Source organism: Pteronotus mesoamericanus, unplaced genomic scaffold (genome assembly GCF_021234165.1).
Source record: "Pteronotus mesoamericanus isolate MK-2021 breed Mesoamerican mustached bat unplaced genomic scaffold, CSHL_Meso_final contig_82, whole genome shotgun sequence".
NCBI lineage: Eukaryota > Metazoa > Chordata > Mammalia > Chiroptera > Mormoopidae > Pteronotus > Pteronotus mesoamericanus.
Genome location: NW_026555265.1, coordinates 2210133 through 2229681, shown reverse-complemented (window position 1 = coordinate 2229681; position 19549 = coordinate 2210133). Strand labels below are relative to the sequence as shown.

At 43.4% G+C, this 19549-nt stretch overlaps 1 protein-coding gene across 3 annotated transcripts in view; it reads left to right on the top strand.

The window, feature by feature from the left end:
* The window catches only part of MASP1 (MBL associated serine protease 1), a 61519-nt gene that overhangs the window by 13842 nt on the left and 28128 nt on the right, over positions 1-19549 (top strand). For all 3 annotated transcript variants that reach the window (XM_054585097.1, XM_054585096.1, XM_054585098.1), the window contains 5 exons: positions 12241-12418; positions 13198-13329; positions 15701-15897; positions 17289-17436; positions 18717-18835. In XM_054585097.1, coding sequence (XP_054441072.1) covers positions 12241-12418; positions 13198-13329; positions 15701-15897; positions 17289-17436; positions 18717-18835 — 774 coding nt within the window. The remainder of the gene's footprint in view (positions 1-12240; positions 12419-13197; positions 13330-15700; positions 15898-17288; positions 17437-18716; positions 18836-19549) is intronic.

The following is a 19549-nucleotide window of genomic DNA, read 5'->3' as shown; positions in this document are numbered from 1 at the left end:
AAAGAAAAGAAAACTGAGCACAAAAACACTTAAATGGATCTGTCTGAGTCTCCACAGAAAGCCAGGTCTCAATTCCTGGTCTTCTTACTCCAAAGCCATGATTTTTATCTTCATTTGGCCCTTCTCGGAACAGGCTTCTATCATAGAAGGGACCTTGATGGGCTTCCTGGCTATGCATTTTTTTTCCTAAGGCAACGCAGCCTGTGAGGATAATTTAGCAAAACAGAAGGACCCTGAATCTCCTATGTTGTCTAGATTTTGTTAAAGAATTCTTTTATTCTGATTTTGAGAGAAAAAATATTTTACAAAAAAGTGGGAATGGAGTATGAGCTACGAAGGATGGGAAATGCTAGATTTATCTGTTTGTGGCACACAAACTCTCATAGTGAACTCGAGGTCATTTTACTAGACTATCAGCCTCATAAGTTCAGGGTCCATGTCTGTGTTTTTTTCCCAGCGGTGAGCACAGTCCTGCGGCAGAACAAAAAAAGGCATGTCTCCTGGTAGTGAGCATAAAGGAAAGGACTCTGATCTAGAAATCAGCCACTGACTTCTGCTGAGACATTGGGCGAGTCACCTCGCTGCTTTGGTCCTCAGTTTTCCCACCTGCCCAGTGAGAAAATTGGACTGGCTGGCCTCTACAAGCCTTTCCTGTCCTGATGATCTGCACCTCCCAGCCCACTGCCCCCTTCCCCAGGCCTCATTGGTCAATCTGCATCCTGCTGTGTAACTGAGAGCTGAGTCCCTCCTGTGGCCCTGCTCCAAACTGACTCCTCTGACCCCACCCCTAGTTTCTGTGCAGAGCTCTGTGTTTACTCAACACATGCCCTCGACCTTCAGGCGGTGGCTGACCCCAACTACTTCAGTAGTTCTGCTCATTCTGTGGGAGTGGACAGGAGGCCTTGAACCCTGAAAGGAAAGAGAAATGAAAAATGGATGAATGTTTCTCATGAACGATAATTGTATTCTCTGATGGAATTCTTTCTCTCTGGGGGCGACACCAGGTCAAGAATCAAGAAGTGAAAATGAGCTTCAGAAAAGTGTGGAGGGGGGAGCTTATTTTATGCAGGAAATGCAAACAGCACAGGGTATAGGGTGATGAAAAACAGAAGAAAGGAGCACAAAATGCTGGGGCAGATAATGTGTTCAAGTGTGGGGAGTGTGAGTTGGGAGTGCTCAGGGGTATGAGTGTACTTGGTATGCAAATCTGTATACTTGTGGGTACAGAAGCTGCTCTTATATATACCTCAGACACACCAAACAGAACTTGAATGCTTTGTTGTGCCCATTCTTAGAGGAAAAAGTTAGGGAACAGGAGGTATTCATTCATTCAACAAATTTATTTATTAAATGCCTACTATTTATCAGAATTTGGGGTATAAGAGTAATAAAACAGACAAAAATCACTGCTCGTAAGGTGCTTACATTGCACTGGGGAAACAGACAATGAACATTACACATAATCCATAAGTAAATTATATAGTGAGTCATAAGGTGATGGGAAATAAATGAAATAGAGCAGGGTAAAGAGGGGCCCCATGAGTCAGGATGGGAGTTATGACTGAGATATGTTGGTTACAGTAGTCCTCACTAGGAAGGTGACATCAGAGCAAAGACATGAGAAGCTGAGAAGTTAGCCAAGTGGCTTTCTGGAGAAGAGCATTTCTACCAGAGAACACAGCTGCGGCAAAGGCCCTAAAGTGGCAAAGTTCCTGCTGTGTTTGAACAACAGGGGTGGCGGTGTGGCTGGAGCAGGAGGGACAGGGATGGAAAATGAAGAGAGAGGTGTGGTGGGGAGCAGAGATGGAGAGTCTGATTATCAGAGGGGCTGGGACATAGGGTCCCTGCTAAATGCTGACAGGCAGTGGCAGACTCTACAAGCTGTTTCACAACAATGTTTCTTTCATTTGGCCTCTTACCTCTTAGAGGAATGAATTAATGTCCATGGTGTAAGTTTATGAAAACTCAGCCTGAACACAATTGTGTGTTTGTCAATGATTAACAACTGGATCTGGACAGGGAGATGGGGGGAGGGGGTGCTGGGAAGGTGGGAAGAAGAGACGCACAATAGCACACCATTCACCACTCATATACTAGACATTGCTATCCGAAGAGCATAGATACTAGCAAAATGCTAAAAATAGGAGGTGATGGGTTTTTATATAATTTGTTTTTAATATATATAATTTTACATGTAAGTTTATGAAGCTTAATTTTTCATGATGGCTATGTTTAACAACAGGTCACAAAAAGCCCTGAAGAGTTGACAATGGGTTCCTGTAAGCTAATACAAACCAGCTCCAGGGCACCACTGCCTGGGGAAGTTCAAGTGACACATGGCATATGAGTGGCAGAGCGGTGACCAGAACCCAGATTGCTTGGTCCCCACTGAAGCTCTCTGGGAAGAGTTCCATGGGAAAATCTGAGGAGCTCCATTTGGGCTAGGGCGGGGCGCAGCCCTGGGCGGTGGCAGACGGATGCACCAGCTCACACATTCCTGGAAACTGCTGGGCGACCCTGGCCCCTGGCAAGTCCCTTCTCTCCACTCAGCACTTGCTTAATCGGTACTTTCACTCCAGCCCAGACCAGGACATACCTTGAGTCTGGCTGCCTCTGCCGTGGAGGAACACAGCAAGGCTTTGTTTTCAGCTGTCCTCCAGCAATTTTCCTGTCTCCAACTGTTTGGGGCTCAGCCTCCCAGCCCCTGAGGGGATTTGCATGTGAATGGGCCTGAAGTCACTGAGGGGGTCAGGTGGGGAGCCTGAGCCATTCACAGGCCCCCAGGGTATGAATCCTTCCTGGCCCCCCTTCCCAGTCTGTCTTCCCAGCCTCATTCCCAGCCTCATTCCCAGGCTCTACCCCTCCCCAGCCCCCGCTACCCTCCCCACCTCCAACACTGCTCCCACTGAGATGCTGAGACACTGGGCACTACCAGCTTCCCACCTGCGGGATGCCTGCTTCTCAGGCCCCCAGGGTCTCCTCCCCAGCCAGCTCTTTCTTCTTCCTGCTCATGCTGCCTGGAGACCATGCCCTTTTCTGTCCAGAGCCTTCCGTGGGAATGGGCAATCCTTGCTGTAGCAGTGGGCATCCCATACTCTAAGAACTCAGGAAGGAGCTGTGTCTCAGGCCCCCACAGTGTTGATGTTGTCAGCATGTGTATGTACACAATACCTTCTTAGGGACTCCCTATTGCAGGTTTTTACTCTGACTAACAAATAAATAGAACACTGTACTGGGACTATCATATACCTGGGCCTTCATATAGCTCTGCTGTTATCTAGCTCTGTGACTTTGAACCCGTTGCTTCACTTCTCTGAGCCTCAGCTTCCCCACCTAAGAAAGGAAAGAGATAGACTTGAGAGCTTTTAATGTCTTTTCTATATCTGATATTCTGTGACTGTCTGATTCCAATGACTAATCAGGGCTGGAAAACAGGACATCTAGAGTTTGTCTCATGTCTGCTACTGCTAGGATATGTGGCCTTGGGGACTCTCATCACCTCTCTATACCCAGAATCACAATGGCTACCTGAAGTGTATTCATTACAAAACTGCTGTCATAAACAAATAAAATAAAGAACAGGAAAATGTCCTGCTAAGTGGAAAGTTTCACACAGAACAGAAGACTATTACTACTAAAGGTTTGGTCAAAATGTTTTTCTGTACGATGGCTCTAGTAGTGCCTAGTTGTCTTTAACTTCATTTGAAACAATTTTGTATTGTGACAACTGTCATATCAACGTGCATTTAAAAAAATCTTATCGAAATTGGTAAATTTATATGCAGCCATTTTAATATTGAAGATGGAAGAAAATATGCAACACTTTGGGCATATTATGCTTTATTACATCAAGAAAGGTAAAACACAACTGAAACACAAAAAAAGACTTGTATAGTATATGAAGAAGGTGCTATTACTGATCAAACATGTCAAAAATGGTTTGTGAAGTCTCTTGTACTATTGACATTTTGGCTGAATAATTCTTTGCTGTGGGGCTGTCTTATGCATTGGAACCCTTTTAGCAGCACCCCTGGCCTCTACCCACTAGAAGCCAACAGCAGGAGGTCGTCAACATACTCAAAATATCCAAATCAAGTTATTGATGAAAATTAAATATATGTTTTTTATTTTATGTAAAAAACTAAACAGACTTTTTGACCAACACAATACTATTATTGTTGTTGTTATTATTGTCATTGTTTTTATGGCTAAATGACTTAGGCCTGACTGAAGAAGCATCAAAGTCCAGCCTCACTCAAATGAGGCCATCTTGGATCTTCGACCCACCAGCTGTGCCATTTTTACTTAACATGACTTTCAAGAACTTCTGAAATACAATACACACACACACACACACACACACACACACACGTACACACGTCTTTTTTTTTTTCCTAATCCCAGGTTCTTGTCCGGCATCTAATACCTTTAATTTGCTCCTTTTCATCATCTTTAACTGTAATTTGAACTGGGTAAGATAGCGAAATTGGGCTGTTAACCCCTGGCGCAGTCCCTGGAAGTGGAGGACTTGTGGTGAGGGTGACCTCAGGAGCACAGAGCACTCACCCGTGAGTCGTGAGTCCTGGGCCCAGGGCTGTCACTGAATCATTGGCCTAAATTCACATTATCTAGCAAAACTCTTTGAAACAGAAAAAAGTGAAGAGATTCCTGGACATCATGCTGTTCTCTTATGGATTGAAGCTTTTAGGGATGCCTCGCATTACTCTGGCCCTCTCTCATGAAATAAGGGTAAGATCCTTACTATGTCACTCACCTCTCAGGACTGTTAGGAAGCTTGTAAAATGCAGAGAGCCAAAGGGACCTAAGAGGCCGCCTGCCAAATAAGGAGGCTGGGCTGTGAGGAATCTCTAGGTTCCATTTCTGCTCCTTCAGCCTGGGACCTGGGCAGCTCATAAAAAGGAAAGTTGGTGTTGATGGCCCCTGCAAGGTCAGGAATGGAGTGGAACCTGTAAACAAAAAGATATATCCAGGGCCAGTTCCAGTCTCTTAATTCTTTAAATGCGTGAAATTACCCACATCCCTCTGGGACAGCTGCAAGTTCAGAAAACTATCATTTTAGTTGGCTGGATCTCAGTAGTCTTGTTCTCACTCATTTACTGAGTGCTGATTATATTTCAGGCATCCTTCTAAATGTTTCACATATATTAACTCATGTTGTGTTTACAACATTCCTGTGATATGAATACTCCTATTTTTACCATTTTACAAATCCAAAAACGTATATTCAGAGTGTATTAGTTTCCTGAGGCTGGCATAACAGACTACCATAAACCAGGTGGCTTATAACAATAAAAGTTTATTCTCTCACAGTTTTGGAAGCCAGAAGCCTGAAATCAAGGTGATGGCAGGGCCCTTCTTCCACTGTAGTCTCTAGGGAAGAATCCTTCCTTGCCCCTTACAGCTTTGCCCTCCTTGGCACTCCCTGGATATGCAGCATATCTCCAGTCTCTGCCTCTGTCTTTATACTTCCCTCTGTGTGTGTCTCTGTGTTCAAGTTTCCCTCTTCTTATAAGGACATGAGTTATTGGATTAGGATCCAACCACATCAAGTGTGCTATCATCTTAATCACATAGGCAAAGATCTATTTTCATATAAGGTCAAGTCAAGTCCAAGGGTTAGGACTTGAACATTTTTTTTTTTTTGAGTAATATAATTCAACCTACAACAGAGAGTTTATTTCCCAAACATCTAATTACTGGTGAAGACTCATGTTCAACTATATAAAGATGATGTCGCACATGATTCAGTCTCAGTAAGGAGTTACATCCAAAAAAACAGGAAATGTAAAATACTGTAAGCAATGCACAAGTCAACTCACTCTCTTGAGAAACAAACAAAAAAGAAGATAGAGATGTTCTTGTCACATTCTTAAATGTTCAATCCCTCCCCCACTGATCTCTCTCTCATTCAACTCTTCCTACCTCCAAAAGTCTTCATCAATGCCACACCAAGAAATTCTTCTGTCTTCCCTCATCCATCCACTTATGCCAACCCATTATCTTCTTGTCTTGGTGATGTAAACACAAGGTGACCACAATAGAATTCCCATTGAAAAATGGGAGGAGTGGGAGGCATATCACAGTTACTGATCCATAGTAATCCGACATCCAGCCAGGCACATGTTACCTGCTCCAGAGAACAGTTCTGGATTAGAGCCCAGTTCTGCTCCCTGAGAGTGGTTCCCAGTCTATTGCTCTCTGTGGCTCTTGGCTCTGCCCCCTGGCTTCTCACCTCCACCTGCTAAGACATTCTCCCTTTTCTATAAGAAGTGGCCCATTTTGTAGCTGAGTAGACCTTTCTACCTATTCCTTGTGCATTGAAACTGGGATTTTAGAGACCTCTTTTTATTTTGAATTGTCTCAGTCATTTCTACTCCAAGGTAGTCGGTACATCTCTCTTTAAAATTTTTTGGTGTCTCATATATCAGAATATAGTCCACTCCACTAAACAAAAACAATACCTATAGTTCTTTGCAAAATAGGCCTCTCTTCTACTTTGAGGAGCATGTGAGGGTGCAATGGGAAAACTCTCTTAAGATTCTTCAGTACCCTTTTGTCTAGTTGATTGGGAGCTCTAGCACTGACTTAAATCTTCTACATTTTAATGAAGGATCTTACAGCCAGAGCTTTGATTTTATCCTGAGGCCATTTCTGCCTTTAAAATATTTTGCTAGTATAGAGACTAGAGATGAGAAATAATTTTAATTTCCCAACCCAGCTAGTCCTGAGCCCTCTGTATGTCCTCTACTTTCTGCTTGTACACCAACGACTTAACTTCTTCCTGAAGTACCTTTCCATCCACAGCTGGAAGCACATACTGACACTTGCAATATTCTACATAGAGATCTCCTCAGCCAGATCAAGTTTATTACTGTGTGTTTTTCTACCCTCTAAATACTCACAGGCATTATGCCACTCATTTCACCCCTACATGACTCAGGTTGCCTTTTGTGAAGCCTTCTATAGAGGTTCCTCACTGCTAGCCAAACTGAAGCCACGTCTTCTAGTTTTTGTTACTGTAGCATACTTCTGATGCCAATAAATGTATCTGTCAAAGTACAGTCAGGAAAGCAGAGCCTCTATGAGTACTGAGATAACATTGATGGGCATTAGAACTCATATAATTATAGGAGGAGCTGGGAAAGTGAGGGTACCAGCTTCTCATAGACAGAGAGTTGGAGGACCACAGAAAGGTTACTGTTCAGTTCTCCTGAACCCCTGGAATGGGTGGGAATGATGGTGTCTGCAGAGGAACCCAAGAATTAAGCCCATCTAGGTAACCAAAGTGGGACTATGAAAATGGAGCAATGGGGAGAGGTCTATGAGAAGCTTTTGGCTCTGAGCAGCTGCGACCGCTGTGGTCTACCCGCAAGCATCTGGTGGCAGGTCTGGGCCACTGTTGATCATCAGAGACAGTAGTTGAACAGAAGAGCTGGATTCAGATTAAGAGAGTGAGGACAAGTTGTAACCTATTTGGTACATGTACATCTGTTCATTTCTGTTTTCTGATCATGTAAGAATCTTCAGAGAGTAACAAAAAACTGTTGTGTTCTAAACTCACACAAGTTCCTCTTTTAGGCAACACTACCCTGGAACTATACAGTGAAGGAGGCTCTGGGGAATGTAGTTCCCAGATTAATTAACAGACAACAGGACAATCCAGCACACTCTCTGAATGTGTGCCTAAATTAACTCTGAAAAGCTCTTCAGGGGCCCAGGGAATATATCAGAGGGGCTCCAGCATGCAGCTTTTGAACAATAACAAACAAAGCCTTGAGCCCTTAGGTCTGTAGGGCAGCCTTTGTGGGTTGGCCTCATGCCTTAAAGGAGCATGAATGTCATTGGCTGTTGAATCAGGATGCTGCAATTGGATCAGGAACCTTCACTCACTAAATAATGACCTTGTCTAATTCATTTAAGAGTCATCTGGGCTTCAGATTTCTCATTTAAAAAATGAGAATGATCACTCCTAAGCTACTTTCTTTATACATTGCTGCAAGGAACTAATGGGTAGCTCTCAATGTATTTGTTAAATTCTGGTAACTTCATGGACATATGGAGAGCAGCTGTAGCTGTCCCCACAACAGAAATTTGGCCAACTTTTCTGCTCTCCTGCCTCACTTTTGTAGGAGTTTTGTGCTATTTCTACTGAAGTAGAAAATTCATAGAAAACAGACTTGGGCTTCTCCTCCTTAGATCTCTCTTTTCCAGCTTTCTGTCTTCAATGGTAACTCCTTTCCTACATCAGGCAGGGGTAGGAAGGGAGGGGTGGTTAAGATTCTGGATATGTACAAACCATCGATCCCTTCTACATGGATACTCTCCCTACGATCCCTCAACTCCCCACCTACTATTTCTACTGGCCTAACTCTCACTCGCTTTTCAGTCCCCAGCTCAAAGAACATTTTCTTTTTCCTAAATGTTTTCAGATTCCCTTCAGCTGGATTCTATTTTTTTCCCCTTTTTTAAACCCCTGGGTCTTCCTATATTTCATTGTAATAACTGTACCCTGATAATGCCCCAACACACATACATCTGAGTACTTATCTTATTCTCCTACTAAATTTCACATTCTCAGAAGCAGAGGACTTGCATATTAAGCTCATGGAACAAATCAGTATATTTGAACCTTCTCCACATTACCGTCCAGACAGAACTTGGTGTATAAATAATTGTTGAATTAAGTTGAAAGAAAGCAAGCTGAGGACATGCATCCATGTGTCAGTGCCCTAAATAACAATATCTAAAAGGACACAGTTGCCCATAATAAGATATAGAAAAATGAAGGGTCTATGATCGCTTACCAGATGGTTCTTGATTCTCTATTATTATTAATTTTGCGTCTTCATGTGATAAGGTATTTCCCTCTATCATGTTAACATGATGACCCTAGAAATGGAACAATCCAAACAGAAGCCAGGGCTCAATCTTCTGCCTGTATTCAGAGGTAAATGATTTTTATAAAATTTTACAATTCATAGCAGCAGCTGCAAACACTAACCAGGCCAGAGACATGTCTTCCCCTCCCACCCCTCCATTTAGGTTACGGCTGGAACTGTCACTGACCACATCCTCTCTGGGAGATGATTCATGTACCCAAGATAAGATTTCAAGGAGCCCTTGAGCCAGAGAAGTTGTTTGTCAAAGTGTTTATGTCTTTTGTCATGAATGCTCTGGGTTGGTGAGTTTCTTTCTTCAGGGTCAGAACAGTTCCAAAAGCAAAACTGATATCAGAAAATGCTTGTGATAATCTCTCTACTCTTAAGCAAGTCACTTCCCCACTTCCCCTCTATAGACCTTGGTTTCCTCTAGGAGGGCATATGAAATAACTCTTATATTGCTCTCCCAGGTCTGATATTCCAGGACTCTGTTATGAGCTGCAGGCTGAATTCACAGAGCCCCAGGGCCTTCTCTTTCCTTCTTCTGAAGGCGCACATAGCTCAGATTTTCCCACGGGTCTCAGCTGGGCCACACTTCCCTGTTGTCTAAAATAGTGTTGCCCTGCAGGCCATGGCAGTTTATCTGCCCTCTTGAAAAGGCCCCTAAAACTGGAAGATACAAGGTCTTTCCCTAATCCAAATTATCTCTGATAGGTTTTGCTTGAAAGTGTCCATGTTAGAGGCATTATAGAACCCAAAGACGTCGGGGATCCCGAATTACAGAAACGAGGCTGCCGCGTCTGGAAGCATTAGCATTCAGAGTGTCAAATTCATTAGTAATTGATTTTGTATTATACAATTATAGACCACAAGCAAGATCACGTTCATCAGATTCTTTAGCAGGAAACAATTTATGTGTTGAAACTCCTGCTCACTGTCTTCTAGTATGCATATATGGAGCTGTATGTATGGATATAATGACTTGTTAGAATACCAGCATGTCAGAATTAGAAGAGAACACAGAGCTCAACTCTTTCAAACCCCTATTTTATTAGGTAGATAACTGAGAACTAAAGAGGAGATGGCCATACACTAGTTAATTGTAGATCAGGAATAGGTCTCAGGACCTCCAACCACACCTTCCATTACTTCAAAGCAGTGGCCACCACCGTGACATTGCGCTCCAGCTCATGCAGTCTCTCATAGCAGAAGCCCTTTCCCAGGCCTGCAGTCTAAACCTATTTAGTCTTATTTTTATTAAGTTCTAAGAAGAACAGTTTAACTATTTTCTGTTTCACAGCATATTTCATCTAATAAACTCATAAAGATACAGGAAATAAAACAGCACATAAAAAAGATATAAGACTAGTAAAGGCATTATAGTCTGGGGATGTTCAATGTAGGGCAAGCAACATTACACAACACAATATCCCCAAGGTGGTTGATGTTCATAACAGTGTCCCTGGATCCACAAGAAAGGCTTAGTATATTTCATTTAAGAAAGCAAAGACTTGTATAAAGCACTTTAAAAAGCATTACAGCAAAAAATGTTTTAAAAAATTTTTAATTATTGTTAAGTAAAACTTTAGCTGTCTGGAAAACTCAGATAACAAAAATTAAAAAAAAACAGCTGTGATGTTCAAGGAAGTGACATTTCAGCTGTGTGCAGATAGGCACATTTTACAGTAATAAGTCTGGTGCGAGTTTTGCTAGTATCTGCAGAGAAAAGAAATAAATAGTAAAACCATGATCTCATCTTCTGTTTACACTTCAATTCTCAAAGTTAGTGATTAATTATCCTTGTGTTTTGTTGCCAGGGCAAATTGTTTTTCTTTAAAACTTCTACTTATTTTAAATAAATAAATCATTAGTTTCAAAACAGAAGTGTCAAATGTCAAGATACTCAGGCATACTAAACTAAAGAATGAAACAATGAATTTATTAGAATCTACTAGGGATAGGCAGCCTCTGAGAACTTTGCCTCAGAGCAATCCTTTGTATTTCCAATGCTTTTTAATGACTTTGGAAGGCAGCAGAAATCATTCTTGGTGAGAAATTTTCTTACGTCTCTTGGCTAAAACTTCAGCCTAGAAGTTGCAAACACAAATACAAGCTTAAAAGAATAGGTGTAAATGATAGAGTCATGGGTAAGCCAAGTATTCATGGTCAAATAAATAATACAAACCAGCTGCTGTACTGTGCTTCCCAAACCAATACACACAATCAGCTTAGACAACTGGTTTAAGATCTCTGCTTGGGTCTCTGAATCTACGCAAAGCCTCCAACTGGCTCTTCCAATGTAGTGAACTCTTTCAGCAAATGGGCAATTTTTGCACCTGAGTCTTACCACAAACACAGACAAAAATACACTATTTTTGAATGATTCCAGTAGTTTTGGTATTATTAAAACTACCCACTAAATGTAGTTCTGATGACATGACTTTCCTGTTCAAAAGTTTTCGACGTCTTCCCTTTACTCACAGAATGAAGAGTTACTTATTATTATGGCATTCAAGGTCAACCATAATCTAACTGCAGCTTATCCTTGTAAGTGCAGCTCCTACAGTCTCCACAGACTACCTGGCTTGTCACTGTTTTCAAAAATAGGTCTTGTACTTTGGGTTCTTGACAGCAAATAACTGCTATGTGCCAGGTCCTGTTCCATTTACTGAAGACACATCTGTAGAGAAAAAGTCTTGTTGTCCTGCAGCTTACACCCTAATGGGGATATTTCACCTCTTTCCGAGTGCACTCCCAGGGCTTGTTTTCCATTAAAGCCACCTGTCACACTGTAAAATAGCCCTACATGTGTTTTCATCAGTCTGAACCCTGTGTCCCCATGCACAGCTCTATATCTCATTTTATTATCCCCATCACCCGCTTTGTCCAGTGTCAGACACACTCTGAATGCTCAATGAATGACCTATTGTATATAAAGTTTCTTTTCTTTGGAAATGTGATAAGTTTCTGTTGCATATTGAATCCATCTATGAGGTTATCTAACTCTTTTGAATTTTAACGTTGAGTTATTTTCAACAAATAAGCCATTTCGTTGTCCACGGGAATGATGTAGCCATTTAGTTCTCAATAAGAATGACAAAGGTCAAGCTACTTCTTACAGACCTAAACTAAATGAATGAAACAGTGATTGGATGGCCACTTTGACTTAACTTGCAATGTGTCTTTCCTTAAATCCCAGAGTCCCTAATCCCCACTCTTTGGGTTTCTCAGGCTGCCCAGTCTACTCATGGGCAGCCCCTCCCTCTTTACTACTGGAGACCAGCAGAGAAGCTAATCTGGGAAGCTATTCATCTTGTTCCCTTTCTTTTTGACCTCAAAGGTAGAAACTGAAGACCAGATGCTGGCAATCTTCTGTGGCAGCGAAAACACAGACACTGAGCATACCCCTGGTCAAGAAGTGGTTCTCTCCCCTGGTTCCTTCATGTCTGTCACTTTCCAGTCAGATTTCTCTGATGAGGAGCGATTCACGGGCTTTGTTGCCCACTATGTGGCTGTGGGTAAGTGAGAAGTCAGTGCTCATCTCCAAGTCTCTCTTTCTCATTAAAGATTAAAAGCACATTGTGTTCTCTTCTTTTCATGAACATGTGTACACTCAGCACACGGATTCTACCATGAATGTCTTACTGTATTTGCTCTGTCATGTATCTACCCATCTGATAACTAGTGACATGGAGCATCTTTTCATGTGCTTCTTGGCCATTTATATATCGTTTTGGAGGAAATGTATGTTCAAATTTTTAAATTGGATTGAGAACATACATCCTTTTTATCTTTGTATTTCCAATGCTTAGGACAGGACTTGACCCTATAAGTAACATAGAAAGAGAGAGGCAGCATGGAATAGAAGAACCCACACTCTGGAGCCAGCCCATCTGGATTTGAATGCCCTCTCTACCACTCTTATCTGTGTGACTTGGAGTCAGTTATTTAATGCCTCTAAGTCTTAGTTTTATTATCTATTGAATGGGCATAACAACAGCCCTGTTTACTATTATCACAATTCTTAGAGGATAGTAGTACCACCAGGAGTCAGGTTGCTTGGGTTTGAACATGGCTGTCTGTAATCTTGGGTAACTTTCTCACTTCTCTGAGTTCCAGTTTCTTCAGTGAACAGTGATAATGGCTACTTCTGGGCTTCATGTGAGGATTAAATGACAAAAATGCATGTATCTCCCAGCATAATGAATAGTCCATGCAAAGTGCTTTGTGTATGTTGGCTGCTGTCTTCCTCATCCCACACGGATGGATTGACTGAAAGGCTCTGCCTGCCCCACAGATGTGGACGAGTGCACTGAGCGTGAGGACGAGGAGCTGTCCTGCGACCACTATTGCCATAACTACATCGGAGGCTACTACTGCTCCTGCCGCTTTGGTTACATCCTCCACACGGACAACAGGACGTGCCGAGGTGGGGCCTAGGGATGATCCTACTCATCACCATTATGTGCTTCATTTTCCAATCAGATGAGGGAGGCCTGGAGGAAGGACAGATATGCAGTAGGAACAATTAAAAATGAAGTCAAAGAGCTGTGCCTCCAGGTACCACATGGAAGATGCTGCTGAAATGCCCAGCAGCCCTAGTGGCTAGGCCATCTTTATCCCTGGCAGCAGGAATCTCTGCCCTTTTCTCCCTATCTCCTCTCCTACTGCAGGTCATTAGTCAGGAAAATTTAAGGAGAACATGTTTCCCAGCCCCCTCAGTCTGAGCCACGAACTAGGTCTCACCCAGAAGTGTTTTTCCTCTTTTCTTCCGTGGCCCCTAAGTGCCTCGGTGGCAAAGAGAACCTTGATCCAAAGGAAAGAAGAGGGAGAAGAGAGGCAAAGATGGAGACAGCAAAAAAAACATCTCATTCTTGCTATCTGTTTGCATTGTTCATCAGCATGCCCATTCTGCCACATTCTCTGCCTGGGCAGAGGTGGACACAAAAAAGGGTTCAGCTAATTTCCAGGAGGGCCATCCTGGCTAGTGGGTAACACAAGCAAATAGTGAAAAGTAGTAAATGCTGTACAAGAAGTGTGGCCAGAGCACAATCAGATCTGAGTCTGTCTAGGGAGTGGGCAAACACTTCCCAGAAATGGTGACCCTGACAGACATGAAAGAAGAGGTAAAAGGAGAAGATTTCAAGCAGGGAGAACAGTTTCCACAAACCTTCCAAGGCCTGACAGAATTTGGAATGTTTGGAGAACTACCAGTAGATTAGTGTAAGTGCAGGATAAGGATCTGCGTTTTGGAAAAATCCCTTGGAAGAGGAGTGAGGGGTCACTAGAGAAGACAAGACTGGAGACAAGAATTCTTTTCCTTTCTCCTTCAGAAGCTTCTACTTTCTTCTGAATAAAACTCTGATATGACTCATCAGTAGAGAGAAAGTGCATTGAAGCGTTATCTTCTAGAAAGTTATATTTTCTATGGTTTCTAGTCAGTACTTCTTTATTGAGTATCTATTATATGCTGAGTACAGTGGAGGCTAAGAATGAGCAAGATTTCTTGATCTCTTTTCTTATTTTTACCTGTGTCTCCAGGAGCTTTATAAAACATTGCCTTCCTAATCCTCCTAATATCTGCCCTTACCCATGAAATTTCAATACCACAGATATACTGTATGTATACTATATACATATCTATGTACATTCATAAGAAGAGTAAGACTCCCCCCCAACCAAGAACCAACTTTAACCATCTTTGGGGCAATATCATTGCCATGAGAATGCCTGCAGTAGAAAATAAAAACAGATGGGAATTCAGGTAACCTCAATCCAAACCTTGTTCTACAGCTCAGAGTGGTGGAACTTCAAGCTCTCTTTAGTCATACCCCCTTTTCTGGTCCTTATTTTACTCTTTTGCAAATGAGCAGAATGAATAAGTGCTTAGAAAAGATTTACATATTAGATGTAGTGTGGGTCAGCCCAAGGACAAAGGTTCAGTAGCAAATAAAAGGACTTCGGTAGATGCCTTGGCTGGGTGGCTCAATTGGTTGGAGTGTCGCCACATACCCCAAAATGATGCAAGTTTGATTCCCAGTCAGGACACATACCAAGGTTGCAGTTTCAATCCCCAGTTAAGGCACAAAGAGGAGGCAACTGATCAATGTTTCTCTGTCAGTTATGTCTCTCCCTCCTCCCTCACCCCCTCACTCAAATCAATAAATATATGCTCAGGTAGGATTAAAATAAACAAACAAACAAATAAACCTCAGCAGAGCTAAGCCATGGCCAGGATCCCAGGACCCTGGGTCTCTGGTGAAACAAATGCAGTGGTGACAAAGCAGAATCCTTGAGCTCAGGGGCCCTACTGTCTAGTGAGAGCAAGAGAAGCCACAAATAAATACATCACATTATGGCAAGTAGTGGTCAACAGCATGAAGGGAAACAAAGCAGGGCCAGGGGCCGGAGAGTGAGAGTGTGTGTAAGGGATCAAGGCAGCCTTTGAGCAGAAACCTAATGGAGTTCGGAGCTGAGGGGAGAGCAGAACAAAGCAGTCCAGACATCCTCCCCACAAAAACTCCGCCTCAAGACCTTCCCATCTTAGGTGCCCCCCACCCCAATGTCAGAAAATCTGATGGGAAAGCTTATCACACTCGCTACGTTTGAGTCTTGTCTCCGCAAATCACTAGATATGTGACTTCACTGAACTCCAGTTTCTCCATCAGTGAAATGGGGATAATGATTCCTTTTTCTGCTTACCTCTTGGGGCCACTGGGAAACCGTGCAGTAACAGATAAGAAAGGAGTGTCTTTGGCCATGGTATGTTGTGTCACTTTGCTCGGGTGTGTTTCCCACAGTGGAGTGCAGTGACAACCTCTTTACCCAGAGAACTGGAGTCATCACCAGCCCTGACTTCCCCAACCCTTACCCTAAGAGCTCCGAATGCCTCTATGTGATTGGACTGGAGGAAGGTTTCATGATCAACATACAGTTTGAGGACATTTTTGACATTGAGGACCATCCAGAGGTGCCTTGCCCCTATGACTACATCAAGGTAAGCCTGCAATGGACCTTGGTCCCTGGGACTGCTGGAAAATCTTACTGAATTGGGAAAATTGATATTCTTGTCCTCTACCTTCTTCCAGGATAAGCGGCCAAGAATCTTACTTCCCAAAGAGTTATTATTTAAAATAACATCTACCAGCTTAATCAGATCTAGTCTATGGATCTTTCCTAATCCAAAACTAGCTACTTTGCCACCTGCAAAATCCTTTTTGTCATGTAACATAATATCATCATGAACTAACACCAGGGGTAAAGGTCATGGGGACCACCTCAGAATTCTGCCCACCACACATTTTCCAGGGGCCCTGCAGTGAATCTTATCCAGGTACTTAAACTCTTAGGGCTTTCCTTTTCCTTCTCTCTACAATAAGGGTGACAAAATGAAGATATAACCCATTGTAGAAGTCACTGAATGAGGGTTCAAGAGTTCCCATCACAGAGATAGAAGAAAAAAAGTTAAAGACATAGGAAGGACCCAGGACTCGGAGTTGGGAAATCTGCATGAGCTAATAGTGCCTATTTCCTTTCCTCTATCCCACTGTCTCTCTCCTACTCTAAACCCCATTGTCTCCTGGTCAACTGCAAAGCATCCTAGCTGGTTTTCTTCTGTTCTCCCATAGCACCAAGGCTTATCTTTATAAAAGTCAGATTAGATCAAGGTTGCGCTTGGAAGTAAACATAAATTCCTCAACACGTTGTGGCGCTTGCCTGCCTTTAACCTCATGCATGCACCAGCACTCCCTCTATTGCAGCCACACTGGCTTCCTTCCTGTTCTTAACACTTTCCAAGATCTTTCTCTCCTTTGGCCTTGACCTTCACGTATGCTTTTTTCTCTGCCTGGAAAATATCCTCTCCTCATCTTCCAATGACAAGCTCTTACTCATCCTACAGGTCTCAAATCCAGAGTCACCTCCTGGAGGAGGCCTTCCCTGGCCACCTATTTAAAGTTATTATCTATCATACTAACGATGAATTGATAAGTGACACAGATTTTACTTCATCAATTATAAATGTATAGTGTATATTTCTTGTTAGACTCCCCCAACTAGACTGCAAGCTCTTTGAGAGCAGAGACTTTTTCTATCTATCCTGTGCACCTGGACAAGCCTCTGCCCCATTCTAAGTCATAATATGTCCATCTTTGAGCAGAGGATCATCAGCCTGCCTTGGGCACTGTCAGAGCCATTGTAAACTGTAAGTGGGGAAGTGGAGGTGGAATGATCTGGTGAGTAGCAATCCCCACTAGAAACACAAATGAGTATGTACTAGGGCTCACATGAAAGCTTCCAGAAAACCCCGGGTGTAGTGTAGAGGGGTCCCCGCAGCAGCCACTGCTGCTCTTTTGTGACCTCTTTTTTCCTCTGTCTTGCCCCTTGCAGATTAAAGCTGGCCCAAAAGTTTTGGGACCCTTCTGTGGAGAAAAAGCCCCAGAACCCATCAATACCCAGACCCACAACGTCCTAATCCTGTTCCGCAGTGACAACTCAGGCGAGAACCGGGGCTGGAAGCTCTCGTACAAGGCAACAGGTAACTTTGTCAGCAGGCTCAGCCCTCATGGAGCTGTGGCTGAGAAATGGGGGGTGGGGGCCTGGGGTTCCTCTGAGGTTGTGACAGGACTCCCAGTTCTGCCACCAAGTACACCAAGGCACATGCTCTCTTACACTCAGTTCCTCATCAATAAAATGGAGTTAAGGGGAGCAATGATGATGCATTCGGGCTGGCTGTTTTTCAGAATCACATAGGGACTAAGAAAACAAAATTTTGTTTTTGAATTGCACCAGCTCACACTGTAACTCATTGGGCCTGGAATGGACCCTTCCAGCTCTGGCACTTTGCAAGCCTGAGGCAGGAATGTGGGTGTGGGCCTGCAGCTCAAAATGTTCCCTTATGGCGGTCCGCCTCCTTTGTTTCCCCCAGATGGGCAAAGCCCACAGTCCGCCGTACCCCAAGGCAGCCAGTCCTGGCCCAGATGCTGATAGAGACATTTGACCCAAGGAGTATGCAATAACTTGAAAAAGAAGAGGGGGGACATCAGTGACAAGACCACAACTGGGCATGCCTAACTCAGTTCATAAACTCCAATGTCCTGGCCTGGCCTGCCTTGTCAAATTCAGTGCCCAGTTCTGGGGAGAAAAGTGAGAAAAGTATTAACAAAAGAGAGTTTGTCCAGAAAAAAATGTCAGGCATAACCCCAGGCCAGGGAATCCTGTCTGATTTAGCCTTTTGAAGAAAAGACTCAAAGGCATATGATCACATTTTAACACTCTGAGGAACGGTCTTGGGAAGAAAGAGCCATTGGAGTCATCCTGAGCTCCTCAAGAGAGCAAACTATGCCTGATGAATAAAAAAGACAAGGGTATAGATTTCAGTTGGATATAAAACTCCTCTTCCTTTAACCAGAGGAATCCAGTATAAAAGGTACAGGTTCGGGAGGTATTGAGCTCCCTGTCACTGTAGGAATGTAAATAGATGTTTAACATCTACTTTGGAAGATGTTATTTTTAAAAAGACATCAGAAGAGGGTTGGACTCAATGACATTGGATACACTATCCAACCTTGAGTTTTGATGAAAGCTTCTGGCCAACTACCTCATTTCACAAATGAAGAAATAGAGGTCCAAGTTGAAAAGTGACTTGCTCAAGGTTCTAGTAAGACTTCTTCATGGCCTATTAGGCCCAGGCCCCTAACACCCAGTTTTGTGTGAGGTTTTTCTACCTCCATCATGCCTGGTAGTCTAGGGACTGGCCTCTTGCTGCCAGACTTGTCCTTGTTTCTCATCTACTGCTCTGCCATTGCTCCCCACCAGGGAAGGAATGCCCAGAGCTACAGCCTCCTGTCCACGGGAAAATTGAGCCCTTGCAAGCCAAGTACTTCTTCAAAGACCAGGTGCTCATCAGCTGTGACACAGGCTACAAAGTGCTGAAGGTACAGAATCCTGCCTGGGGAGTGGGAGCCACTAGGCCAGAGAAATTCTCCAGAGCCCCCAGACCACATGGGCTTCCAGAGCTTGTAATGGTCTTACCATGGTATTTTCTAGCTTCCCCATAAACCTCCAAAATGTTCCAGAAATTCCAGTCTTCTGAAAATTCAAAGCATGTGTTTGAGGCTCTCATTTCTGGAAGTGGCACAGAAGTCTTTTGTCAGGGCGTGGGCTGGTTTGAATTTCAAAAAATCTAGATCTACTCAGCCCTACCATCAGGACAAACAACCGTAACAAATTTAAAGAGCTCTGAGGGAAATGGGGGTGGAAAGCAGAGTTTTTAGAGGTGGCCAACAGGTACTGCTCACCACACCCCACCTCTGAAACAGTGGTTCTCCTAGGAATCAGCTGCTTAGTTTAGAAAACAAAGCTACCTCCCAGGCCCACCTGAGCTCAAAGAAAGCAGAATCCCTGGGGTGACACCAGTGACTGGTTTTTCTCTTATGTTGCCCAGGTGAGTCTGACATGAGCCAAGCTAAAGGACCACTGCTCTCAAGGACTTGTCTTCAAAGTGGGGTCCTCATGGCAGCATCACCTCACTTGTTAAAAATGCAAAGGCTTAGTCCCCAGGCCAGATCCAATGAATCCCAAACTTTTGGGGCAGGGCCCAGCAATCCATGCGAAAGCCCTCAGGGATGCTGCTGTTTGCTCAGGTTTGA